At 37.9% G+C, this 26,423-nt stretch overlaps 4 protein-coding genes, 2 long non-coding RNA genes and 1 pseudogene across 7 annotated transcripts; 3 read left to right on the top strand and 4 right to left on the bottom strand.

Annotated features, from left to right (window-relative positions):
• The first annotated feature begins 141 nt into the window (after nucleotides 1–141).
• Nucleotides 142–7,358, top strand: PolE1 (DNA polymerase epsilon catalytic subunit 1). The gene is made up of 11 exons (XM_088049851.1): nucleotides 142–258; nucleotides 309–432; nucleotides 476–694; nucleotides 741–2,325; nucleotides 2,372–2,639; nucleotides 2,686–2,859; nucleotides 2,973–4,667; nucleotides 4,717–5,076; nucleotides 5,204–6,419; nucleotides 6,465–6,709; nucleotides 6,754–7,358. The coding sequence occupies exons 1-11, from the start codon at nucleotides 191–193 to the stop codon at nucleotides 7,337–7,339; spliced, it is 6,540 nt and encodes a 2,179-aa protein (XP_087905977.1). The 5' UTR covers nucleotides 142–190; the 3' UTR covers nucleotides 7,340–7,358.
• On the bottom strand, nucleotides 7,331–7,980 carry ATPsynCF6 (ATP synthase, coupling factor 6). The gene is made up of 3 exons (XM_088049849.1): nucleotides 7,840–7,980; nucleotides 7,580–7,740; nucleotides 7,331–7,531 (listed from the first exon to the last, which is right to left on the bottom strand). The coding sequence occupies exons 2-3, from the start codon at nucleotides 7,738–7,740 to the stop codon at nucleotides 7,363–7,365; spliced, it is 330 nt and encodes a 109-aa protein (XP_087905975.1). The 5' UTR covers nucleotides 7,840–7,980; the 3' UTR covers nucleotides 7,331–7,362.
• An 883-nt stretch (nucleotides 7,981–8,863) lies between these two features.
• On the top strand, nucleotides 8,864–11,357 carry LOC148180531 (uncharacterized; annotated as a pseudogene). Its single transcript, XR_015770273.1, has 5 exons — nucleotides 8,864–9,114; nucleotides 9,524–9,844; nucleotides 9,920–10,333; nucleotides 10,390–10,520; nucleotides 11,169–11,357. The product of XR_015770273.1 is annotated as an uncharacterized LOC148180531 (transcript).
• Nucleotides 11,358–12,999: 1,642 nt separating this feature from the next.
• On the top strand, nucleotides 13,000–14,341 carry LOC148180532 (tyrosine-protein phosphatase non-receptor type 7-like). Its single transcript, XM_088039236.1, has 5 exons — nucleotides 13,000–13,247; nucleotides 13,295–13,382; nucleotides 13,530–13,597; nucleotides 13,651–14,042; nucleotides 14,098–14,341. The coding sequence occupies exons 2-5, from the start codon at nucleotides 13,367–13,369 to the stop codon at nucleotides 14,339–14,341; spliced, it is 720 nt and encodes a 239-aa protein (XP_087895362.1). The 5' UTR covers nucleotides 13,000–13,247; nucleotides 13,295–13,366.
• Nucleotides 14,342–16,435: 2,094 nt separating this feature from the next.
• LOC148180533 (receptor-type tyrosine-protein phosphatase alpha-like) lies at nucleotides 16,436–19,787 on the bottom strand. Its single transcript, XM_088039354.1, has 10 exons — nucleotides 19,771–19,787; nucleotides 18,616–18,835; nucleotides 18,471–18,558; nucleotides 18,263–18,330; nucleotides 17,814–18,214; nucleotides 17,389–17,765; nucleotides 17,128–17,333; nucleotides 16,802–17,079; nucleotides 16,616–16,751; nucleotides 16,436–16,566 (listed from the first exon to the last, which is right to left on the bottom strand). The coding sequence occupies exons 1-10, from the start codon at nucleotides 19,785–19,787 to the stop codon at nucleotides 16,492–16,494; spliced, it is 1,866 nt and encodes a 621-aa protein (XP_087895480.1). The 3' UTR covers nucleotides 16,436–16,491.
• Nucleotides 19,787–20,132, bottom strand: LOC148180534 (uncharacterized). The gene is made up of 2 exons (XR_015771698.1): nucleotides 20,044–20,132; nucleotides 19,787–19,983 (listed from the first exon to the last, which is right to left on the bottom strand). It is a non-coding gene; the product is annotated as an uncharacterized LOC148180534 (long non-coding RNA).
• Nucleotides 20,133–23,146: 3,014 nt separating this feature from the next.
• On the bottom strand, nucleotides 23,147–24,115 carry LOC148180535 (uncharacterized). The gene is made up of 3 exons (XR_015771696.1): nucleotides 23,750–24,115; nucleotides 23,462–23,707; nucleotides 23,147–23,415 (listed from the first exon to the last, which is right to left on the bottom strand). It is a non-coding gene; the product is annotated as an uncharacterized LOC148180535 (long non-coding RNA).
• Nucleotides 24,116–26,423: the final 2,308 nt, after the last annotated feature.

Consider the following 26,423-nt stretch of genomic DNA (forward strand, 5'->3'; position numbering starts at 1 on the left):
CAAGACGTGCGAGTAGAGGAATTGATAATTACCCCCATTGCTAAGTATTTCCACACTTATTACCCCGTATTTTCATTTTTAGTTGCCCCAGTTCTAGGGACATTCTTCCCGAGAGGTTGTCGGTTGGCACCACGCCAGCCACCTGTGATGCAGTTTCGCGGGAAAACTCTCGAAGTTCGCAACACAAATAATGCAAGAAAATCCAGAGAAGTTTCGGGCGGAGCGCGACCCGAAGCCCTTCAAGCGAGCGAGGGACAGGTGAGCCCCCTTTATTACTATCTGACACAGTCATTACATCGCCATTTCAGGGAAGAAACTTCCGAAGTGAGGTTACGCCAAATCATTGAAAATGAGGCGATTGATTCAAAGTACGGCTTCGAGCGGCTCAAGGACCACCAGGAAAAGACGGGATTTCTGCTTAACATGCACTCGGTACGGCTCTCTTGTGGTAACTCTTCAGTACCTCTGGTTTTAGAGCGAAGTCCTGGATGAAGACAAGCGGTTGGTGGCCGCGGTGGACTTCTACTTCATGGAGGAGGACGGGACTCGCTTCAAAGTGTCTTATTGTTACATGCCGTATTTCTACATCTTAACGAAGCGAGAGTTGATCCTGGAAGTCTCCCAATTCCTGTCAAAGAAGTTTTCAGGGACCATAGGGAAGCTGGAGACGGTGACCAAGGAGGACCTGGATCTGGTACGGGCGTACCATCATAACCACGCACCTCATTTTATTCTTTTAGCCGAATCACCTCATTGGGCTCAAGCAGCGGTACATCAAACTCTCCTTCTTCAACCAGAATGACCTGGTGAAGGTCCAGAAGGAGATCCTCAAGGTGGTGAGGAAGAACCGGGACGACTCCACCACGTTGTACACGCAGATGCTCACGGATATTTTAGCGAGTAAAAGCGACGCTGCCACCGCCAAAGGGAGCACGGATCAAATGAGCAACATCTTGGATATAAGAGAGTACGATGTTCCGTACCACGTCCGCGTCTCCATCGACTTGAAGATCTTCTGCGGCTCCTGGTATAATGTTAAATGCAAAGCGAATGTCACGGAGCCTCCGATGATAACCCTCCGGAGCGATATTATCGAGCGCCCCGAGCCCATCGTCCTCGCCTTCGACATAGAAACGACGAAACTCCCATTGAAGTTCCCAGACGCCAACACTGATCAAATCATGATGATCTCTTATATGATCGATGGACAGGGGTTTCTCATCACCAACAGGGAGATCCTCTCCTCGGATATTGAGGACTTTGAGTACACCCCCAAGCCGGAATTCGAGGGAAAATTCACGATTTTCAACGAACCCAACGAAATGGCGCTGATTCAAAAGTTCTTTGATCATATTCTGGACGTGCGCCCCCATATTTTCGTCACGTACAACGGAGACTTCTTCGATTGGCCCTTTGTGGAGACGAGGGCGGCGGCGTACGACCTGGACATGCGGCAAGAGATTGGATTTTCCAGGAAAAACGACGTGTTTTCGTGCAGACCTGCAGCCCACATGGACTGCTTCTGTTGGGTGAAGAGGGACTCCTACCTCCCCGTGGGGTCGCAAAATTTGAAGGCGGTGGCGAAGGCGAAACTAAGATACGACCCGGTGGAGTTGGACCCGGAGGAGATGTGCCCTCTGGCGGTGTCCCAGCCCCAGGTCCTCTCCAACTACTCGGTGTCCGACGCCGTCGCCACGTACTACCTCTACATGCAGTACGTGCACCCTTTCATCTTCGCGTTGTGCACGATCATCCCCTGCGAGCCCGATGAAGTCCTCAGGAAAGGCTCGGGGACTCTGTGCGAGGCCCTCCTCATGGTGGAGGCGTACCACTGCAACATAATCTTCCCAAACAAGGAGGAAACCGTCCTCAACAAAATGACCGACGACGGACACGTCCTCCACCAGGAGACCTACGTCGGGGGCCACGTGGAGGCCCTAGAATCCGGAGTGTTCCGCGCCGACATCCCCTGCAGGTTCCGCCTGGAAGTCGACGCCTTAAACAAAATGATTGAGCAAGTTCCCCGGACTCTCGCGCACGCGATTGAAGTCGAAGAAGGCGTCCCTCTGCACCAGGTGGTGAATTTGGAGGAAATCATCGGAGAAATCACCGGGAAATTGACGGCGCTCAAAGAACAACCGATGAGGTTGGAGCGGCCGTTGATCTACCACCTGGACGTGGGGGCCATGTACCCCAACATCATCCTAACGAATCGATTGCAGCCCTGCGCCATCGTCGACGAGACGATTTGCGCCGCGTGCGATTTCAACAAACCTGGAGCGCGGTGCCAGAGAGACATGGCGTGGATGTGGAGGGCCGAATACAGTAAGTCGCCGCAACCGCCTTCCAGTCTCTTCAGTTTTGCTTCCAGTGCCTGCGTCCAGGAACGAGTACCACAGAATCCAGCAACAGCTAGAAACGGAGAAGTTTCCTCCACAGTTTCCTGGAGGACCTCCACGCGCGTTCCACCAGCTCTCCAAACAAGAACAAGCAAACTGGGAGAAGCAGCGCCTCAACGTGTACTGCCGGAAAGTTTACAAGAAGTTGAAGGTGACGCGGGTGGAGGAAAGAACCACCACGATCTGCCAGAAGGAGAATTCGTTCTACGTCGACACAGTTAGGGCTTTTCGCGATCGGAGGTTGGCACCACGGGGGTGTTTTCCACTAATTATTCTAGTTTTGTAGGTATGAATATAAAGGATTGTCCAAAAACGCGAAGCAGGCGGTGGTGGCGGCCATCAAAGGAGGCGACGCTTCGGAAATCAAGTCGGCGAAGAACCGGGAGGTGTTGTACGATTCTCTCCAGTTGGCGCATAAGTGCATTCTCAACTCTTTCTACGGCTACGTGATGAGGCGCGGGTGAGTCATTGAGTGTGTCTTTGATTGAGTCACCGCGGCAGTTTTGACCAATCGAAGCTTAATATTTGAAAGATTTGACAATTTTCGAGTACGAATCGACATACGTTTTTCAGCGCCCGCTGGCACAGCATGCAGATGGCCGGAATTGTTTGCTACACTGGTGCCAACATAATAATGCGCGCCCGCGAGATTATCGAAAAAGTTGGGCGCCCCCTGGAGCTCGACACTGACGGCATCTGGTGCATCCTGCCCGCCTCGTTCCCCGAGAATTTCACCATTCATACCAACCACGAGAAGAAAAAGAAACTGGTCGTTTCGTACCCGAACGCCCTCCTCAACGCCATGGTCAAAGAGTACTTCACCAACGACCAGTACCACGAGCTGGTCGATGCCGAGTCTCTCACCTACGAAGAGCGCAGCGAAAACTCGATTTTCTTCGAAGTCGACGGGCCGTACAAAGCTATGATTCTCCCCGCGTCCAAGGAGGAGGGTAAGAAGCTGAAGAAGCGGTACGCGGTGTTCAACTTCGATGGTTCTTTGGCGGAGTTGAAGGGCTTCGAGGTGAAGCGGCGCGGGGAGCTGCAATTAATCAAGAACTTCCAGTCGTCGGTCTTTGAGGCGTTTCTTAAAGGGGAGACTTTGGAGTCGTGCTACGCCGCCGTGGCGCAAGTGGCCGACTACTGGCTGGACGTGCTGTTCTCGCACGGACGCAACATGCCCGATTCCGAGTTGTTCGACCTCATCTCCGAAAACCGCTCCATGTCCAAGAAGCTGGAGGAGTACGGCGCGCAGAAGAGCATGTCCATCAGCACGGCGAAGAGACTGGCGGAGTTCTTAGGCGACCAGATGGTCAAAGACGCCGGATTGGCGTGCAAGTACGTCATTTCGAGGAAACCTGAAGGCGCCCCGGTCACCGAGAGGGCCATTCCTCTGGCGATCTTCCAGTCGGACGAGAGCGTCCAAAGACACTACCTCAGGAAGTGGTTGAAAGACGCCTCCATCACCGACATCGACATCCGGGATATCCTGGACTGGAACTACTACATCGAGCGACTTGGAGGAGCCATCCAGAAGATTATTACCATCCCGGCGGCGTTGCAAGACGTCCCGAATCCCGTTCCAAGGGTGCGGCACCCCGACTGGCTCCACAAGAAGATCCTGGAGAAGAACGACACGTTCAAGCAGCGGAGGATCACGGACATGTTCTCCGCGCGTCCGAAAACCTTCGATATTGAAGACTTCGGCCCGCGGCCTCCGAAGCAGAACCGCGCGGTCGTCACGACGGCGAAGCGGAAACGTGGAGCGGACGGCTCGGAACAGTTCTCTGAAGACGATTTGAACAAAACGTGGCGGGAGGTGATGGGCAATCCACCAGCGTCTGGGGGCACGGAATGGGTGGCTTTCCAGAAGAGAAAATGGGCGTTCCAAGCGATGCAGCGCCACCAAGGGACGAAGAACAAGAAGAAGCTGAAGAAGAGCGTGGCGGTGTTGCGGTCAACAGTCAGTGGTACCTTGGGTGGGTTCATCCAGAAGGCGCAGAAGATGTTGTTGACGGTACCATGGCAGGTTATTCAGATTGTCCCCACCATGACCCCCGGGGAGTATAAACTGTGGGCGCTGGTACAGACGGAGCTGCACCAGGTCAAATTGGTCGTACCAAGAGTGTTTTACGCGAATTTGAAAGAACCGAAGGCTGTGGAGGAAGGAGCGCTCTTCAAGAAGTGCAACCGGACTCTTCCGAGGTCCCGACAAGTCCACAATCTCTACATGTATTCAGTCCCAGAGGAAGTCTTTCAGGAGCACGGAAGGTACGACCTCTCACACGTCTTTTACGGTGTTAACACAGTTTTCCTCCAGGAAGTTGTACCTGGATCAAACCGACCCCCACGTCGAAGGAGTGTACGAAACCCAAACCCCCCCGCTCTTCCGCACGTTTGCTAAAATTGGGTGTATCTGCAAGGTGGTACCGGGAGTTTCCAGTTTGGACACGTTCGATTTGGATGACTTGGATATGAACACCACCAAGTACGAGTATTTGAAGAAGGGGTCCATTCGACGGCTGTTCTTCTACAACCACAAGCATCCCAGTAAACCCCAGCAGATGTTTGGATTGTTTTTGACTCCGCTGAAGAAGGCCGTCATCGTCGTGGTGGACTCCGTGCGGACGAACTTGATGCCGAACTTGAACAGGCTCTATGAAGCGGAGAGGGTCATCAAGTGAGTACTCTAATCGGCACGTGTGTCTGAACTCGACGGTTAAATGTCAAATAGGTGACGGAATGGTAGGGAATGGCAGGTTTCAAGACATACGTTTGTTTTTGTTCATTATAATTATTTTTTTTAGGAAAGAGCGCGGCACGGAGGAGGGCGATTTGCCCCCCGACGCCATCACCTTCGAGGTCCACCTGGAAACCAACCTCCCCCAGGTCTACAAGCTCCTGCAGAAAGCCCTCCAATTGTACAAAGACGAGAAGAAGGGCCCCACCTTCATGGCCGTGCAGTCCACCACCTCCTTACCCGCCCTCCGCACGGCCCTCCCCCTCTTCACCGAGTTTCCCCAGGTGCAAGTGCACATCGAAGACGTGGAGGACCTGTACAACGTCATGGACTGGCAGAAAGTGGGCGCCCGCGCCCTCGTCCGCCACTATTTAAACAGCGAGAAGGTCCTCGACCTCATGACGGAGCAAAGCCGCTACTTCCACGTCCCCGTGGGAAACATGCCGGCGGACCCCGCGCCCTTCGGCGCCGACCTCTTCTACGCGCGGCACTTGACGCGCCACAACCACGTCCTGTGGTGCTCGCCGAGCGATAAACCTGACTTGGGGGGAATCGAAGAGAACGACTCTCGCCTCCTGGTGGAGGAGCAGGAGGGCTCGAGCGAAGTCTGCAACGTCGCCGGGTGGTACTCGAGCGTGTGCGTGGAGCTCGACGTCGACAGTTTGGCGATTAACACTCTCCTGCAGAGCCACCACGTGACGGACGTGGAGGGTACGAGCGCTATCACGGCGTTCGACGCCGCGACGATGACGTCGCTTGAAGATTTAGTGGGGGCCAACCCCACCTCGTACGACGAGACCGCGAGGTGCGCCGAAGCGTTCAAGATCCTCCGGACGTTAGCCAGCACCTGGATGAGGGACATCTCGTTGTATCGCAACGTCTTCGCGGACTTCCAAGTTATACACTTCTATAGGTGGCTGCGGTCGCCGAAAGCGCTGATGTACGACCCGGCGCTGTTGAGGACCCTCCAGAACTTGATGAAGAAGCTCTTCCTGCAGTTGGTGGCGGAGTTCAAGCGGCTGGGGTGTGTAATCGTGTACGCGAATTTCAACAAGATTGTTATTTGTTCGAAGAAGAAGAACGTGGAGGACGCCGTGGCCAACATGGAGTTCGTCGTGACGTCGATTCGGAACAAAGAATTGTTTCATTCTCTGGAGATAACGTACAGGCAGTGTTGGGAGCACTTGGTGTGGTTGGACACGGCGAACTTCGCAGGGGTCCAGGGGAAGTTGCCGGAGGAGCTGCAAGAACGCGAAGAAACCGAAGAAGAAGAGGACGATGAGGTGAGAATAAGAAGTGAAGACACGGAGGAGAAATTGTGTTTTTAGCCCACTGTTATTATGAATTGGAATTTGGCGGAGCGCCTCCCCGAGCAAGGGGGCTGCAGGAACAGTTTCAACGCCGTCATCGCCGGGTACATCAACGCGGTCTTCTCCAAAATGAAAGAAACGGAGAACACGACTATAGCTAGAGCCGTACTTAGTCAGCCCTCGCTCGGCCTGGGGGCCCATGAGGACGTCGCCGACTACGCCAAAGAGATCCTCTCCGGAGAGATCAGCCAGAAGCTCTTTTAGTACGTTGCAACAACCCCTTTCCTCCATAAAGTTCTGTTTTTAGCATCACCGAAAAGATCAACAATCGTCTGAAACCATCCCCAGGTGGCACCAGCCCGGCTTTGGAGTTCGTCAAAGCGATTTGCCACGTCTTCGCGTTGGACTCAACAGTGAAAGACATGGTGGCGCAGCTGAAGAGGAACTTATTGCGCCTGATTGGCGTGGGGGAGTTTTCGGAAATCGCCGAGTGGAGGGACAGTTCGGTGTCGTACGTCGTCCCCCAGGTGATCTGCAAGGCGTGCAACCACTGCAGGGATATTGATTTGGGTCGGGACCAGTACAGGTCCGACTCGGCGTGGTTGTGCCCCCTTTGCAAGGCGTCGTACGACAACGCGGAGATGGAGTTGTACCTTTTGGACGTCATCAACAGGAAGTTCCTCGCGTACAATTTACAAGATTTGCAATGCAAGAAGTGCGCTCAGATTAAAATGGAGAATCTCATGCAGCACTGCCAATGCGCGGGGGAGTTCAAGGGGCTCATCCCCAGAACAGATCTAGTGAAATTAATTGAAACTTTTCAGTCTTTAGCAGAGAAATTTAGTATGTCGGCTCTAAGTGAAACTACAAAACAGATCCTTACGCTAATTTAAATACATTTATTTAACTGAACGAGTTACTTTTTGGTTTCTAAGTTAATGGGATCGATCACAGGATCCTCGAACTTGAGAGTCGGGAATTTCGTCATGTCCTCTCCAGGGGCCCCTCCAAACACTCGGGAGACTTTCTCCAGCTCGGATTTCAGCTCGCGCTCGATGTCAGGGGAAGGTTCCACCAGTTTACCCCTTTTAAAAAGATCAGTTAAGGCAAGAAATGGCGAAAAGGGGGCTCACCCTGCACTCTTCTGTTTGTACTCTCTGATTTTATCAACAAAAAGCTGCTGAATGGGGTCCGTCGCCTTCTGGAGACACGGCGCTAGGACTCCGAGGTTGCGGCTGTGGGTAATAACGCGGCTAGTCTTGCGGATATTCTCCAAGATTTGATAAGACAGCATCTGAAAGAAGTGAGGTTAGGAGTTATGTAACACCAAAAATCGACGAATTGCGGGATTCGTGGGGTGCAAACGAGGGAAAAAAGGGAATTTGAGCCTCACCTTGAATTGTGGAAAATGAGGACCGCCCCTGCTCGAGTTTTCTTGGAATTTGAGGTTTTCGATCTGACCAGTTCAAGGGTTATCTCTTGGTTTTCGTAGTGACTTTTGGTTGCTTAGGTTGGTACTGTTTCGGATTCGTGTAGTTCGACTGTTTGCTTAGGAGGGCGCCACGCTCGAACGCTTTTGGGAATATTTAACCATCTTGGGTTTACTACCAACATTGTTTTGACTTTTCAAATTTGAATTTTGGATTTTCAAATGATTACACGTTGTTTGTTGCTTTTTCAAGCTCTTAAAACTCAAAAAACTTGGAAACATTCGTGATACAGGTAGATGAGATTATTATACGTCATTTTTACAAAGGAGCAAAATCGACGTACGTATCTAATTCGGTCGATATCTCGCTTATTTTTTGAGCAAACTTGGGTTATTGGGTCTCATTTTACGCAGAATTTCACGCAGATTCCAAAACTAGGTGTAAAATCGACATATAACAAAAAGTAACCGAATTATGGCCAATGAAAGTTTTAATTAGTTTAAGGGTTGAGTTTTACCCCTTTGTCCACATGTAGAGGCAGAATATTGATTGAAGATGTGGCAAAAGGTCATTTCGGTGTCATTTTGCAAAAAATTGTGTGGAAAAAGCACGACGATCGGTGAAGATTTTCATGGGAAAGGCGCGGCCAGCATGCATGACCGCGCGTTTTTTGAGGCAAGAATACTGAATCTGAATCCAAATCTGACGCCAACTTCAACGACGTCTATAAAATAAAGTATTTTGTTGAAACGAATCTCTACTTGTAGTTACTGAGGATCTTTGTTGCTAGGAGAAATATTGTTTTAAATAATCTTAGTAAGTTTCGATAACAAATGAACAAATGTTGAGCTTACTGAGTGACCGTTTTTGTTTAGCAACTATCTTATTTATGATTAGCCAAATACTAGCAAACTTTGTTTATTTTTGTCTCTGAAATAAAACCATTTTTCAGAATGAAGTGTTTTTATGATTAGAGGTGAATTTACCTATCATAATAATCTCAATGTAGTTGCGCAAATTACTGTCAACGTAGAATAGTGAACACTTTGTGAATATGTTTGGTTTGATACGATTTTGTGCTTCTACAATACTACTGGCATTGGTTTCAAGCGAAGTAATAACATTAATTAAAGAAAACAACGTTACTTGCGTGCTAACAGGAGATTCTATATATTCAGCTGTTTACATAAAAAACTATGAAACACATACAGTTGCACGCAAAATCCAAGAAAAAGAAAATTGGTTCTATGATGACTGGAGCATAAGTAATGTTACTGACCATTTCGATCTGGTCATTGACGAACGCTGGATGGGTGAGTTACACACAAAAAATTAATACTTATTTTGTTTTAAAGATTTTGGCCTTAGTAATCACACGAGTGACTTCACATCATTTTCTGTTTGTTTAAATGAAACCGTTTGGCTAAATACTTTAGGAGAAAATGATAAAAATCGAAGACATTTCGAACACTCTGGAAATTTCTGTCAGTGGAAACATCTTATTAAAAATGGCAATAATTTAATGGACGAAAATCATGTAGTTCAGCCATTTGGATTAAAATGGTTCACTTTAAATGGTGTATCTTTTAAAAATCATAAATGTACGATCGTAGATCAACAGAAAAAATTTTAATTAGTTGTTTTCAGATGATTTTTATTATTCAAATGTTTCTAGTACAAGAAAATCTTTACTCTATGCTGGTTGGTCAACATGTGTCTCTATGTATGTCTCTGTGGATGAAGGATGTTACTTAAACATAACACTGCGATCGGTATATGGAACATTTAAAACAGAATTCTTTAATGGGACAAATAAAAAAAATAATTTAAAACAGTGGACTAGGATTATTCTACAAGATGATTCGGTTAAGGAAAAACATTTCATTTCATTTTTTCGAGGAACTTATAATGGCAATACAAATGGTTTCTGGGCAATAGACGAAATTAAAGACTGCAATTCAGATCCAGGTAAACTCTTTTATCAAATTAAGTAATGATTTAGCTAGCAAGATCGCCACTAAAAACCTTACTTTTGTGTTTCAGTAACATACAGCATAATATTAGAAAATGAAAAGCTTCCTTTGCAGACACGTTGTCAAACTCTTCATTCTTTACCAGAAACGTCGAATAGTACAATTTGTAAACAAAACTCATATCTGGGACAAAACTGTAACATTTCTTGCGATCAAATATTGGGACAATTTTACAATAATTGCCGAGAGCATCAAATATGTTCAGAAAAAGAATGTTACTGTGCTTGGGGGTATCAAGGAGCAACATGCAACAAAAGTAATTAATTAATAATTAATAATAATAATTGTTCACTTTGTATAGGTTGTGACAACAATACCTGGGACATAAATTGTAGACAAAAATGTAATGAAGGGTGTAAAGTTTGCGATAACATAGTGGGGTGTACCGAATGTAATCTATCACATTTTGGAAATGATGGCTTAAGTAAGTAAACGAAATTGTTAAAAACCATCATACTTTTACGAATGATATTTCTACAGAAAAATTGCCAATTGTGCGAGAAGCACCTGAGCTCGTGTCCATAAATGAAAACTTCATACAAATTCAACCAAATTTGAAATATGGTCCCAACGAAAGTGAACCTCAGTATTTTGCTGTACAGTACAAAAAGGTAATCCATCAATTATCGATTATTTTTCTGAAAATCGTCATGTAAATAAATAAAGTTTTCATGTCAATTTGCGCGCAAGGAAATATGCGATTGTCCCGTAACGATTTCACCGTTTTATTTGTTAAATTTAAAATCGATTTGTCAAATTACTTAAAAGATTTACAAAAGAGCACATTGACACGAACATTTTGTTTGAAAAGTTTGATTTTTTTACTATTTCTAGAAAAATGTAAATAATTTACAAAACTCGTCAGTAAAATATCTCGGAGCTTTAAAATCCTCCACCCAAAATGCCTCGATTTCAACTAGCTCTTTGTCAGTAATGTGTTATTCTTCTGACATTTAAGTAATAACGATTAACATAGCAATGATGTTAAGAAGACTGTTATGACATATCTTTCATTCAAGGTATGTTCAATATTTTAGCTGTTCCTGTAGATTTTGCCAAAACTGTGGAAGAAAATGTTCAACTGTCGAAATTTGACAAATCGGTACGTAAGGTTGACATTTCGGTATGGAAACTTTATTAGAAAAACTGGATGAGTTTATGCCATGGTTACCAGCCTATTTTTGACGATGTAAAGTAGCTTTTAATAGACAGAAACCAGTCCATAACTATAAAGCTACAAAATAATCTTTTTTTTTTAGTTTAACAGTAGTGGAGGATTTCTGTATTTTGGCTCCAATTATAGTTACTCCGAACATAATGCAAACATATCAATGTATTTAACAACCACAGAGGCTTATAACGTCAGAATTATTTTGATCACTGATGACAAATTTTGTGATGTCAAAGTCCCAGAATTAATTATTAACAAAAGTAAGTATTCGCGCTAAGAACTTATTAAAATACGTGTCTAATTTTTATATGAACTCAATTTGTAGAATCATTAAAAATAGATGAGCGAGGGAATAATGTTGATTTGCACTGGAGTCCACCTTCGATGAAAAAAGTCACCATGTTTTGGCTAGAGTATCAGGTAATTCTGTCTAGAATTTTAACAAATGGATCAGATTTTCTAACATTAGTTTTCATTTAGTGGAATACATTTTGTGACAACCATACAGAAAAAAGAGGGTTCAACTCAAGCATGACTCAGGCCACATTTAGAGCAGCGCCGTCATCATCAAGTTATGAAATTAATTTAGAATATTATGACGCTGTTATAAAAAAAAAACTTCTGATAGATCAGACGAATGTAATGCTTTTACATTCAAATAAAGCGATTACAAGAAATGAATTACCCAGAAGCGTAAATATTTCTGAAAAGAAAACAATCTTAGAAATTGAAGGATGTGAGAAGTTTAGTGGTCCAGTGAACTATTCAATCACGTTTACATGTCTTGACGATTGGTGTCACAATAGAACAATGAAAGTAGAGAACTACGAGTTTAAATTTTATAGTTCTAACATTAGTTTGAAAGTGCCTTTATTACCTAATATAACATGGTATAACATATCTGTTGTTGCAAAGAGATTGGATCAAAAAGGAGAAAGGAAATTTTTTCGTGCAAATGTTTCCTGTAATTCTCTGAGCAGTTAAGTTTTAATCATTTGACATTTCAGTCGGCCTAAATGCAAAACCATCATACCGAAATTTGACACAGCAATATAAATTTCGTAATTGTGACTAATTGGTTTTATACAGATTTTGGAAAGGTTTATCTTCGTAATTTATAAGTTTTTTGCTATAAACTAACAATTTTTTATCTCTTTTATTCAAAAGTACCTAAAAGCGCTAGTAGATGTTTTTCTGTTGATCGCAAACTTAAGGTTAAATGCAGATGCCGAATTTTGCATTTAAGCCACTCATTTACCTATAGAGATCTGAATCTCGGTATGTAAGTAAGTACACTTCCGGTCATGGAATTTTGAGCATTGTTAATTGTCAAGTGTGAAATGACTTTTATTATCTGTTAAATTTTTTTTTGAAGTTTTGAAACATCAATATAAATAAAAATGTACGGTTCACAAAAAATGTTCAAAATTTCATAAACGCAAAGTCCAAAAGTTAATTAATTTTTTTCTATAGGAAAAAATGATCCTACAATATTTGGTTCAGTAATGACTGGTAAAATAATTGGAGCAGTAATGACTGCCACATTTGTCTTCTTCGCATTAATCGGAATATTGTGGTGGTTGTTAGTAATTGTGCACTTTATCTTAACATTTTGATTTTACTTGAAAATTATAGATCTAAGCGAAACAAACTTGCAAAAAAACGCCCACTAATTGAGTATGAAGTAAAATCTACGAATCTTCAAGAAAATGATGCATTATTGGAGGCTATATTACCAAATGCATTAGAAAATGAAGTGCCTTTGAAGATAGAAAATTTTGAACAACACGTTTTGTCAGCGCTTGAACAAGATCTTGAAGCGAACATAATTACTGAGGAGTTTCAGGTCGGTGTTATTTACATAGATTTAAGATTTGCACGTTTACTTTATTAATTTTAGGAGGTACCGATAATAAGTAACGCAAGCTGTGATGAAGGACGAAATACCGAAAACACAGAGAAAAATCGTGACACCAACATTTTACCATGTATACAAAATAGACAACAAATCTCCGAACACAACGAGGAAGAAACCTTTATAGAACATTGCAACACAAATGTTGATTCCATTTCTACGGCTGTTAAGATAAACGAATTTGAAAATTATCTTAAAAGAACTTGTGAAGATAATGAAACACAAAAAAGTGAAATAGTTCGACAATTTCAGGTTAGAATTACTTTCTTCTGTGTAATTCATAAAAAAAGTTATTTCAGGAAGTACCAAACATCAAATCTGTGCAATGTAGATCCGGATTGTCTGTCAACAATTCCAAAAAGAATTGTTTCATGAATGTCGTTCCTTGTAAGAATTCATTATAAACTCAATTCTACAAATAATTTCAATGCATTCGATATGAAAACGACTAATTTTACTTAAAAAAAATTAAAATTAAATTTCAAAATGTTATCCATCAAACTTATCTAAGATCTAAACATTTATAATTTTTAGATGATCACTCAAGAGTCGTCATACAAAGTGCCTCCAAAGGAGACTACATAAATGCAAGTTACATTGATGTATTGTATACTTGATTTAAACTTTAAACACAATAAAGAAAAATGTCTTTTAGGGTTATGAAATTAAGCAAGAATACATTGCAACCCAGGCGCCACTGAAGAACACTGTTCATGATTTTTGGACAATGATTTTCCAAAAAAACGTGGAAATTATTGTGATGTTAAATCAACAAAACCCATTAGATGATCAATTTTTACAATATTGGCCAGACCGCGTCTTTAGATTTGGACCATTTTTTACCGAATGTATTTGCATGAAAAACACTCCAAATTACGTATATCGAGAGATACAGATAGTTTTTGAAAATCAGGCTCGTCTGGTTCAACATTTTCAGTTCACAGCTTGGCCTGATGGACGTTTGCCTTTGAATATTCAAAGCTTTATAGCATTGATAGTCGATGTAAAAAAAATAAAACATTCTGGACCAGTGGTTGTTCATTCCACGTAAATATGAAGTAACAAATTCTGTTGGAAATCATAAGTAATTTACATTTTTTAGATCGGGATGCGGCAAAACTGGAACATATATTTTATGTGAGGTGATAATGGAAATGGCTGCCAAAGAAAAGAAAGTCGACTTTTTAAAAACACTTCAACAATTAAGAGGTCAGAGGCCTAATATGGTTAGTAGGGTAGATCAGTATATGTTTGCGCATTTTGTATTTCTAGAATATTTTAATGGTAATGGTAGTGAACTTTATGAGAAATATAGATCTCAAACAGTGTATACTTATATAGAATAGAATATAATGTGTTAGAATTATTATTTTAAAGAAATGTTTTTTCAAGTATGTGTGTTTTAATTCCCCGAAACATTATTAAATTTATTACATTGAAATATTTTTTCGATGAATCTAGATATTGAAGTGTTAGCGATTGCTGATTTGTAATAGAAGAAAAAAGTAGTTTTACCATTTTTATCATTTTTCCTGCATACAACTTACCGATTTACAAAAAAGCAATTTTAGAAATCAACAGGATTTGAAAGAAATATAATATGTTAGATACCTGTAATGGATACATGCCAATTTTGACAAGCAGAAAAAAAATAAAGGATGTAGAACGCCAACTTCCTGTAATTTTTACGATCGCGTTTAACGCCATCTATTGAGTGGAGTGAAGTGCAACTTGACTGAAGCCTTCCATGACCTTGGGTTTTGTCGCTTTCACACTGTTAAAGTAAGTTTTATTTAGGCTTTTTTAATCTCTTTCTGTACATCTTGATTGACTTGATATATTTATTAGTATGTATTGTATAGTAAATCTCGTTACCTGGTATTACCATAGTAATTGGGAAAATTGGCGAAGGGTGCGACATCTATCGTCGTTCGTCTGAAACACCGAAACGGTGAACAACAAAAACTTTGAAAAGTTTTTTTGAACGGTTTTCGTTGTTGAATTTTGCAAATTAACAATTTGAAATACTTTTACTTTGTGTCTAGGCCCTTTTCTGCGAATGACAAAAGTGATTTGTCGTTTTGTTTACCTATAGTATTTCAATGGTCAAATATGTCATTGTTCAAGAGTAAATTGGCAAGAAATGTTAACATAACTAAACGAATCAGGCTCACTGACGCTGTTAAATGTTGGAAAAAGTCTTGTAGCAACATTTTGTTTCATGAGATATTGAAAATTGGCAGAAACGCACGCACTAAAAACATAAAATTGAAAAAAGCCAAATACAGCTACGTTGATGTTAGTTTATGGATTTTACTTGCAAAAAAATTGTTGGAAAACATTCAATAGCCACAGGTGTATCATTTTCGTGACTATTATATAAATATGTAACTTTCTTTTAAAACCAGAGCCGAATTACACAATAAAATCGTCAAGAACTATTAAGTTGAACCGGCATAAGTCCACAACAGCCTTCTTTTAAATGTCCGAAGAATGCTTGTTTCTTTAAGACGATTATCTGCATCTAAGGGCATTTTAAATAAACAAAAATGCAAATTTTTGTTACTTTAGATAGAGCCGAATTACACAATAAAATCGTCAAGAACTATTAACTTGAACCGGCATAAGTCCACAACAGCCTTCTTTTAAATGTCCGAAGAATGCTTGTTTCTTTAAGACAATTATCTGCATCTAAGGGAATTTTAAATAAACAAAAATGCAAATTTTTGTTGCTTGTTAGATACTGTTGTTCACCGTTAAAACCGCCATTTTGTAGTTTGGTTGCGCCATCTATTGACACCCGAATAGTCCCCAATAAGAGAGTCTTGTCAATAATTTATAATAAAACATCTCATCCCCTTCATGACTCCTTTAATTTATAATAGTATGTTGCCCTAAACGTGTGTCTTTAACACTTAAATTAAATTCATCCCCTGAATATACAGGCCGTTCCTAAAAAGTTTGGCCAAACTTTAACAGCATCTTTTACTAGTCATACAGACTAAACTAAACTTTTAACCGGCACGAACGTAGTGAACCGCGTCTTCAGATCATTATTGCCTATAATAAACATGGTTTGGTCTCCACGTCAACCAACGTACGGCGATATTTCAGAGGCCACAGGAAATTAACTGGACTTTTAAAAATTTATTTTGCAAAAACCAAACGGCCGAAGACGACGAAAACCCGCCATTTTGTTAGTTTAGAAACTCGTCGTCTTTAGGAGCGCGGCAAAAGTAGAGTTCGGTCGTGAAAACTTCCTTGAATTCGTATCTCTTTGAACTTGAATATTCAAGATCCAAGCGAGAAAGTTGCATGCGTTTTAATATAGAGTTAATTACAGTTAAATGCTAGTTAGTAAAAGCGGTTGTTTGTACACAGACTTACAATTTATTTTATTTGAATTATTGTTATATTTGAATTATTGTAGTTAACTCTACTCTACACCTACAGATATCAATAACATTAGATAAATTATTTCGATTGTCAAAGCAACTCAACTGAAGTTTCCATATGTGCTAAATTCCTGGATGTATTCAATAGCTGCTTGATACAACAATTTAAGCTGTTCCTGAAACCAGAAACTATTACAAGAACAAATTATCATATATTTTTCTTACAGGACTTTCTATAAATTGAATCCGACTTTGCTGAACAACCTTAACAGATGTAAAAACATCGCATTTATGTTCCATATTAATTTTTTCCAGCATGTAGGCCAAAGCTACAAATAGTCCACTTGCTGTAGCACCATCGCTAAAATACAACAATTTAGAGTTTAATAAATAAAAATATCAACACCGTACTAGCAGGTGACAACAATTTTTCCACTACAAGCCATGATTTTTTTCCACACACTTATCAAATCTTTGACAGACGGGGGTTCAATAGTCTCTCTTGCCCAGTTTTTTGTTGAAATGATATTGACAATTTTTGTCTTCTGGCCAGCTTGTTTTTTAAGTTTTACTCTAAACAAATTGAATGCAGGATTACTGTCGTTTACGCTGAAAAAACAGAGGTTTGCATCCGCATCGTCTAAAGTCCAAGATCGGTTGCTTTCTTTTGGCCAAAACATTGGACATGACTAAAAAGAATATATTATTGTGAATCTGAGTAGAATAAAAATTATTACCGGATCTTCTTCATCGATTTTGTTCAGATTAATTATAGTGTTGATTTCGTACTCCATTACTAATTTCCAGAAATCATCAATAGTTTCTGGCAGAGGCTGTTGGGTCACAATGTATTTGTTGGGGTAGCGGTAACAATCGACACAGACAGCATTTATATAACTTGAAGTGTTTTCGGCGGAAATTGGTAAAAATATTTGCGAGTAACCTGCAAATTGAAAAGACAATAACAATTGTTAGAACAGTCGCGTATTTTTCATTGCCTGGTAAAATGGAAGGGAAGCGATTTTTGGCTAGTTCCGCCTCACTCAAGTACGAATATACCTTCAATTGTATACTTTCAAATTTCTTCTTTGCTTGTTCTAAACGGTATATAAGCAGATTTAATGAATTGTTGCTCTGTGCCTTTTTAATATCTTCATAGAAATTATCTGACACATCGACTGACAAATCTCTTCCAAAGAAATATTCCAAAAAAACAAAATGGGCGAAAATGTACTGTTCTGCATTGTCCACCAATCTTGTTCTTTGTTTCCTTAGTTCTTTCAGAATCGACACAAAATCCACTTGATTTTCCTTATTAGCCATGCGAATAGCGATATCGCAAAGAATATATGTTCCTGTTCTTCCACAGCCCGCACTTAAATCTTATGTTTGCAAACATTTTTGTTATTTTATAAAAAATTACCTGCAATGCACCACCACTGGACTTTGTTGTGGAATCCGCATTATTTCTTTTATGAAAGTGGTAAAATCTTGAGGACTTAATGGTACATCATGATCGGGCCAAGTTGAATACTGGAAATGATGAACAAGGCGAATTTCACCCTGATATTTTACTTGAAGTTCTCTGTGAACATAGTTTGGCGTGATTTTTGTTGAGATACTTTGAATTATAAACTCTTCGAATCGGTATGTACAGAGGTGCTCTGGCCAGTATTGTGCACTTTTGACTTGTTTGCCTTCTTTCGCTTCAGTTAACATTACAATAAGTTCGACGTTTTCTTGAAAAACCATTAGCCAGAAGTCGTTGACAGTTGAGGTCTTTGGCGCTTGAGTTGCAATAAATGCTTTGGGAGTTTCATAGCCCTAAATTAAAGATTTTGAACATTGAAGGATCAAATTTTCTTAACTTACATTAACATAGCTTGCATTAATGTAGTCGGATCCAGGGTTGTTGACTAAGACCACTCTTGTTTCGTCGTCTAAAAATAACAACAATTCTGATCAGCTTGTTAAAATTACCCACCACCTACAGATAGCTACCACTTTAAAATTTATATCAAGATATTATTATGTCTACAGAGAAATGGAACGAAAGCTAGATTAATTTAACTATTATTACATGGTAAAATGTTGGTGTAACGATTTTTTGCAGCGTTTTCGGTCTTCCGTCCTTCATTACAGCTTGCGTTACTTATTATCGGTATCTCCTAAAATTGCAATAAAGTAAACGTGCAAATCTTAAATCTATGTAAATAACACCAGACCTGAAACTCCTCAGTAATTATGTTCGTTTCTACATCTTGTTCAAGCGCTGACAAAACGTGTTGTTCAAAATTTTCTATCGTTAAAGGCACTCTTATATGTTCTTTTTCTGATGCATTTGTTAATATAGCCTCCAATAATGCATCTTTTTCTTGAAGATCCGAAAATTTTACTTCATACTCAATTACTGGGCGTTTTTTTGCAAGTTTGCTTCGCTTACATCTACAATTTTGAAGTAAAATCAAAATGTTAAGATAAAGTGCACAATTACTAACAACCACCACAATATTCCGATTAATGCGAACAAGACAAATGTGGCAGTTATTACTGCACCAATTATTTTAGCAGTCCTTACTGCACCAATTATTGTAGCATCACTTTTTGCTATAGAGAAAATTAATTATTTTTTGTACTTTGCGTTTATGAAATTTTGGACATGGTTGTGAACCGTATATTTTTATTTATATATTGATGTTTCAAAATTTCAATTTTTTTTAACACATAATAAAAGTCGTTTGACACTTGACAATTAACAATGCTCAAAATTCCATGACCAGAAGTGTACTTATATACCGAGATTTAGATCTCTATAGGTAAATGAAGTCGCTTAAATGCAAAATTCGACATCCATTAAGTTTGCGATCAACAAAAAAACATCTACTAGCGCCTTTACTTTTGAATGTAGGAAGATAAAATTTTGTCAATTTATAGCAAAAAGCTTATAAATTACGAAGGTAAACCTTTCGAAAATCTGTATAGAACCAATTAGTCACAATTACGGAATTTATATTGCTGTGTCAAATTTCGGTCTGATGCAGATGTGGGGATTTGCATTTAGGCCGACTGAAATGTGAAATGATTAAAACTTAACTGCTCAGAGGATTACAGGAAACATTTGTACGAAAAAATTTCCTTTCTTCTTTTTGATCCAATCTCTTTGCAACAACGGATATGTTATAACATGCTATATTAGGTAATAAAGGCACTTTCAAACTAATGTTAGAACTATAAAATTTAAACTCGTAGTCCTCTCCTTTTATTTCTCTATTAGGACACCAATCTTCAAGACATGTAAACGTGATTAAATAGTTCACTGGACCACTAAACTTGTCACATCTTTCCAGTTCTAAGATTGTTTTCTTTTCAGAAATAATTACGCTTCTGGGTAATTCATTTCTTGTAATCGCTTTATTTGAATGTCTAAGCATTACATTCGTTTGATCTATCAGAACTTTTTTTTTTATAACAGCGTCATGATATCCTAATTTAATTTCATAACTTGATGATGACGGCGCTGTTTTAAATGTGGCCTGAGTCATGTTTGAGTTGAACCCTCTTTTTTCTGTATGGTTGTCACAAAATGTATTCCACTAAATGAAAACTAATGTTAGAAAATCTGATCAATTTGTTAAAATTCTAGACAGAATTACCTGATACTCTAGCCAAAACATGGTGACATTTTTCATCAAAGGTGGACTCCAGTGCAAATCAACATCATTTCCTCGTTCAACTGTTTTTAATGATTCTACAATTGAGTTCATATAAAAATTAGACACGTATTTTGATAAGTTCTTAGCGCGAATACTTACTTTTGTTTATAATTAATTCAGGGACTTTGACATCACAAAATTTTTGATCAGTGATCAAAATAATTCTGACATTATAAGCCTCTGTGGTTGTTAAGTTCATTGATATATTTGCATTATGTTCAGAGTAACTATAATTGGAGCCAAAATACTGAAATCCTCCAATACTGTTATACTAAAAAAGATTATTTTGCAGCATTATAGTTATGGACTGGTTTCTGTCTATTAAAAGCTACTTTACATCGTCAAAAATAGGCTGGCAACTATGGCATAAACTCATGCAGTTTTTGTAAAAAAAGTTTCCACACCGAACTGTCAACTTGCCGTACAGATTTGTCAAATTTTAACAGTTATACATTTTCTTTCACATTTTTGGCTAAATCTAACAGGAACAGCTAAAATATTGAACACAGCTCGAATGCAAGATATGTGTCATAACAGTCTTCTTAACATGATTGCTATTTAATTAGTTATTACTTAAATGCCAGAAAAATAACACATTACTGACGATGAGCTTATTGAAATCGAGGCATTTCAGGTGGAGGATTTTAAAGCTCCTGGACATCTTACTGACGAGATTTGTAAATTACATTGAAACCTGTATAAAACGGAATCGCTGATGTTTCCGTTTTAGACAGTTTTTCGTTATAGACAATATTTATTTTTTAATTCTAAAATCAGATGCTAATTATTTATCGGCTTCTCCACACACTTTTTTCTGAAAGAAATGAGATGTTTCCGCGAAAAAGCGACAAATTTAGCTTGCGATTGTAAGAGTAAACCTGATATGTACTTATTATACACTAGTTTCTTTACTTCTTTGTTCTTGGTAACCAATTTTAACGAATTTTTCGTTAATCCGATTTTTATTTGATCTTTGATATATTTGACAGATGATAAACTTGCGTTGTTCCATATTTAAATTGAGTTATTAATTGTTTAACACTTAAATTATCACGTTCTTGAAGTCGGTTTAAAATTTAAAGCAGTAAATAAAAAATTTCCAGCATATACAGGGTGATTTTTTAAAAACGGCAGGCGATGTAAAATTTTTATTTATGAACCGATTTAAAAAATTTAAAAAACAAATTAAATGGTTTTAAATTTTTTATAAACTGATGATTTTAAAATTTTTCTAAATGTCTTAGTATCTTTTGGGCGATACTCAACTTTCTTATTTTAAATTGGAACCCATATTTTTTTTTTCATAATTTGGAAGATATTAATTTTCTTGATTCAGAAATGTGTAATATGTTCTACTTTTACAAAAAAATATTTAAAAAAAAATTAGCAAAATTAAAAAAATAAGCAATAAAAGTTAATAAAATCTACGTGCATGGTGTCAAATAAAAGAATGCCGTTATTGTAATGTCAAAAAGCAGCGAATAACAGAAAGGATTGGCAATTTTTTTTTAAATTATTAATAAGAAAAGACAATAATAATTACAAATCAGAAAAAACAACTATCTAATTTAATTAAAATACTGTTGAAACTCCATCCCGTTTTTTTTATTGCACAATTGACACCTACGAGAAATGCATTGTGCATTGTAAGGTTAGCCCCACCTTGTTGAAAGAAAACTTGTTCTTTCTGTTATTTGCTGCTTTTTGACATTACAATAACGATATTGTGTTATTTGACACCATGCACATAGATTTTATTAACTTTTATTGCCTAAATTTTTTCATTTTTGATATATTTTTTTAAAATATTTTTTGTAAAAGTAGAACATATTCCACATTTTTGAATCAAAAAAATTAATATATTCCAAACTATGAAAAAAAAAATGGGTGCCAATTTAAAATAAGAAAGTTGAGTATCGCCCAAAAAGTACTAAGACATTTACAAAATTTTAAAATCATCAGTTTATAGGAAATTAAAAACCATTTAATTTGTTTTTTAAATTTTTGAAATCGGTTCATAAATAACGCTTGCCGTTTTTAAAAAAAATCACCCTGTATGTACACAGATTCCGTTCTACACAGGTTTTACTGTATTTACATTTTTCTAGAAATAGTAAAAAAATTCAACTTTTCAAACAAAATGTTCGTGTCAAAGTGCTCTTTTGTAAATCTTTTAAGTAATTTAACAAATCGATTTGAAAATTAACAATTAAAACGGTGAAATCGCTACGGGACAATCGCAAATTTTTTTGCGTGCAAATTGACATGAAAACTTTATTTACATGACGATTTTCAGAAGAATAATCGATAACTGATGGATTACCTTTTTGTACTGGACAGCAAAATACTGAGGTTCACTTTCGTTGGGACCATATTTCAAATTTGGTAGAATTTGTATGAAGTTTTCATTTATGGACACGAGCTCAGGTGCTTCTAGCACAATTGGCAATTTTTCTGTAGAAATTCGTAAAAGTATGATGGTTTTTAACAATTTCGTTTACTTACTTAAGCCATCATTTCCAAAATGTGATAGATTACATTCGGTACACCCCACTATGTTATCGCAAACTTTACACTCTTCATTACATTTTTGTGTACAATTTATGCCCCAGGTATTGTTGTCACAACCTATACAAAGTGAACAATTATTATTATTTGTTATTAATTAATTACTTTTGTTGCATGTCGCTCCTTGATACCCCCAGGCACAGTAACATTCTTTTTCTGAACATATTTGATGTTCTTGGCAATTATTGTAAAATTGTCCCAATATTTGATCGCAAGAAATGTTACAGTTTTGTCCCAGATATGAATTTTGTTTACAAATAGTACTATTCGACGTTTCTGGTAAAGAACGAAGAGTTTCACAACGTGTCTGCAAAGGAAGCTTTTCATTTTCTAATATTACGCTGTATGTTACTGAAACACAAAAGTAAGGCTTTTAGTTCCGATCTTGTTAGCTAAATAATTACTTAATTTGATAAAGGAGTTTACCTGGATCTGAATTGCAGTCTTTAATTTCGTCTATTGCCCAGAAACCGCTTGTATTGCCATTATAAGTTCCTCGAAAAAATGAAATGTTTTTTTCCTTAACCGAATCATCTTGTAGAATAATCCTAGTCCACTGTTTTAAATTATTTTTTTTATTTGTCCCATTAAATAATTCTGTTTTAAATGTTCCATTTTCCGATTGCAGTGTTACGTTTAAGTAACATCCTTCATCCACAGAGACATACATAGAGACACATGTTGACCAATCAGCATAGAAAAAAGATTTATTTGTACTAGAAACATTTGAATATTTAAAATCATCTGAAAACAACTAATTAAAATTTTTTCTGTTGATCTACGATCGTACATTTATGATTTTTAAAAGATACACCATTTGAAGTGAACCATTCCAATCCAAATGGCTGAACTGCATGATTTTCGTCTGTTAAATTATTGCCATTTTTAATAAGATGTTTCCACTGACAAAAATTTCCAGAGTGTTCGAAATGTCTTCGATTTTTATCATTTTCTCCAAAAGTATTTCGCCAAACGGTTTCATTTAAACAAACAGAAAATGATGTGAAGTCACTCGTGTGATTACTAAGGCCAAAATCTTTAAAACAAAATAAGTATTAATTTTTAGTGTGTAACTCACCCATCCAGCGTTCGTCAATGACCAGATCGAAATGGTCAGTAACATTACTTATGCTCCAGTCATCATCGAACCAAACTTCTTTTTCTTGGATTTTGCGTGCAACTGTACGTGTTTCATAGTTTTTTAAGTAAACAGCTGAATATATAGAATCTCCTGTTAGCACGCAAGTAACGTTGTTTTCTTTAATTAATGTTATTACTTCGCTTGAAACTACACTTATTAAAATAAGAGTGTATATGTAGTTCAAAATCCAAAACATTGTTTTTGTTACATAATTTGCAGTAGAAAATCACATTTCATAAAATTTCAAAATATATAGTAATGACTATCATAAATAAATCATATATATTTTCTATTATTAAATAGAAAATTAATTTTAATTATGAGTTTATCTACAAAATTCATATATCCTCTAGTTACAATAAAAATATAGATTCGTAATTCAACCTTTTAACTTTTGTTTAATTATAATCAATATTTAAGCGTTTTACTTCTTTTAATGTAAAAACAATTTGTCCTTTTAATGATCATCTGAAAAGATAAAGCGGTCGTTAGTGTATAATTTTATTGACTTATCCACTATATCATACACCCGCTTTAATTATTAAGTTGTCAGAAAGTGAAAACTTCTCGTTACAAAGAAGCTTTAGATAAGTCCACCGTTTATAGGTTACTTAATTATACATATTTCTATGAAACATAAACTTACAAAGATAAATTTTCTGTTGGATGTATTATCACAACTAAATTTTATCAGACGTGGTTACAGAATGTAAAGACTGTTTAAGATTAGATAGACCTATCATTCTCTTTCGTGTATTTTTCGTTCTTGTTTATCGATCTCCGATTAAGTAAACTTGTAAATTTTACATTAAAAATTAAACTCTGACAAACAAAGTTATCTACTCATGTATTTGAAAGCTTTAGAAAAAAAAAATTAATTTAGTTATTTTGGACTTTACAATGCAACAGTTTTAAAAACAAATTTTAGTAAAGAAATCAAATATTTATCTACCTATTGCTATATTTAACTTTTTATCTTACATATTTTGATAAAACGAATTAAAAAAAATGAGTCGCAACTCACACATAAGTGATTCATTTTAAATAAATAAAATGATAAATTTTAAAATGTCACAGTTCGATCAACCTGGACCGGTTTATACACATGTTGACAAAGCAGGATTATTGCTAAATTAAATTAAAATTTCTACTCATATTCAGAAATTCAACAATTTTCTTCGCTTTTTAAAGAATAAAATTAAAATTAACAACGGTGAAGTAACGAAGTTACCGTTTTCTCAACTGTGAAATTTGTCAAATTTGGTAACATTTAAGTTGAAGGATCTAGTTTATTGCAAAAAATAATGTTTATCAAATACATATAAATTTCATTCATTTTAAATTTGATAATTAATCGTATTCTATAGGTCAAGTGAACATCATACAGGTGTACCCGAATAAAGTGAAAGATTTTAATCTCAATATGAGACAACGCAGTTTGGCACAATGACCAAATTTCGCGTTCCGAAACGTCAACGTTTCCGAGAAAAAAATTATCAGTTTAACGTTATTTGTGGTAGGGAAATTAGATTTTAAATCTTAAAAAATTATTAAAGTTTTGAAACTTGGCAGAAACAATCCTGGAGGCATCAGGAATTAAATAAAAAAAAGTTCTTTCACGTTAGTGGGAGCTTCATTCCTTAAAATTAGGGTAAAAACCCCTAAAATTTGTTTTCCTCATTTATCTTCTAAACCAATCACTTTTGAGCAAATATAAAAGTAACAAAAAATGTTGACAATTAAATTTTCTACAAAAATTGTCTTATCCATTTTTTGCGTACAGCGAATGTAAATATCCCAAATGCGGCGCGAATATGAGGGTGGGAAGAGGCAGGGTACTGTATACAGAGTACTGTATTCACTAGAAAACCTCATTTCTGAAGTTGAATGGCCTTATGATTTTGATTCTATAATCCATAGCTTGTTAACAATTTGTCCGATCGATCTCAAATTTGGCCAGTAGATAGATTTTGAGCTCCTCCTTCGACTGAAGCTATTAAACGTCGTTTTCAATTTGAAAACATTGATTGAAAATCACTCTAAAATGACGTTTTCACAACAATTTTTGGCCAATACCTCGGTTATTTATTAAGCAAACTCAACAAATTTGAGCTCATTTTACGCAGAATGTCACGTTGAATCCAAAACCATGAGAATTTTCAATTTTCGTCAATAAATAACTGAGTTATGGTCGTTTCAATTTTTGGATTGTCGCCAGAGAGCCAAATTTTTGAAGGTTCGGAACAATTCGTGCTCGTTATCTCGGAAACTATTTCAGATATTGAGATGCGGTTTGCGTCATCGTTTTTCTCGCGATTTTTTACATAAGAAATATTTCTTTGATTTTTCTACAGTCGAAATTTGCAAATTTTCACAAAAATTTATGACAAACTATGCCAAACTTCTGATATCGATATGTCGTTTATTTTTTAAAGTAAACTTAAGTTATTTACATCAGTGTACGCAGAATTTTACGCAGATTCCAAATCTGGCATTTAAATTCAGATACGACAACAAATAACTGAGGTATGGCCGATCAAAGTTTCGGAAAGTTGATTTTTATTTTTCCCCATTTTTTCTAATTTTTAAAGTTAAGTATCTCGGAAACTAT

The sequence above is a fragment of the Gnatocerus cornutus genome, chromosome 1 (assembly GCF_029298725.1).
Source record: "Gnatocerus cornutus isolate USDA-ARS CGAHR chromosome 1, icGnaCorn1.1, whole genome shotgun sequence".
NCBI lineage: Eukaryota > Metazoa > Arthropoda > Insecta > Coleoptera > Tenebrionidae > Gnatocerus > Gnatocerus cornutus.

What these genes read in the sequence shown, in the direction of transcription:
- PolE1 (XM_088049851.1), top strand. Translation starts at nt 191, where the DNA reads ATGCAAGAAAATCCAGAGAAGTTTCGGGCGGAGCGCGACCCGAAGCCC. An exon ending in GAAGCGGAGAGGGTCATCAA is followed by an intron (nt 5,077 to 5,203) that starts GTGAGTACTCTA and finishes TATTTTTTTTAG; the next exon opens with GAAAGAGCGCGGCACGGAGG. An exon ending in ATCAGCCAGAAGCTCTTTTA is followed by an intron (nt 6,710 to 6,753) that starts GTACGTTGCAAC and finishes TTCTGTTTTTAG; the next exon opens with CATCACCGAAAAGATCAACA.
- LOC148180533 (XM_088039354.1), bottom strand. An exon ending in TAATTACTGAGGAGTTTCAG is followed by an intron (nt 18,559 to 18,615) that starts GTCTGGTGTTAT and finishes TTGCAATTTTAG; the next exon opens with GAGATACCGATAATAAGTAA. An exon ending in TTAATGCAAGCTATGTTAAT is followed by an intron (nt 18,215 to 18,262) that starts GTAAGTTAAGAA and finishes TCTTTAATTTAG; the next exon opens with GGCTATGAAACTCCCAAAGC.
- LOC148180532 (XM_088039236.1), top strand. An exon ending in TAAATGCAAGTTACATTGAT is followed by an intron (nt 13,598 to 13,650) that starts GTATTGTATACT and finishes AATGTCTTTTAG; the next exon opens with GGTTATGAAATTAAGCAAGA. An exon ending in CCAGTGGTTGTTCATTCCAC is followed by an intron (nt 14,043 to 14,097) that starts GTAAATATGAAG and finishes TACATTTTTTAG; the next exon opens with ATCGGGATGCGGCAAAACTG.
- ATPsynCF6 (XM_088049849.1), bottom strand. Translation starts at nt 7,740, where the DNA reads ATGCTGTCTTATCAAATCTTGGAGAATATCCGCAAGACTAGCCGCGTT. An exon ending in TACAAACAGAAGAGTGCAGG is followed by an intron (nt 7,532 to 7,579) that starts GTGAGCCCCCTT and finishes TCTTTTTAAAAG; the next exon opens with GGGTAAACTGGTGGAACCTT.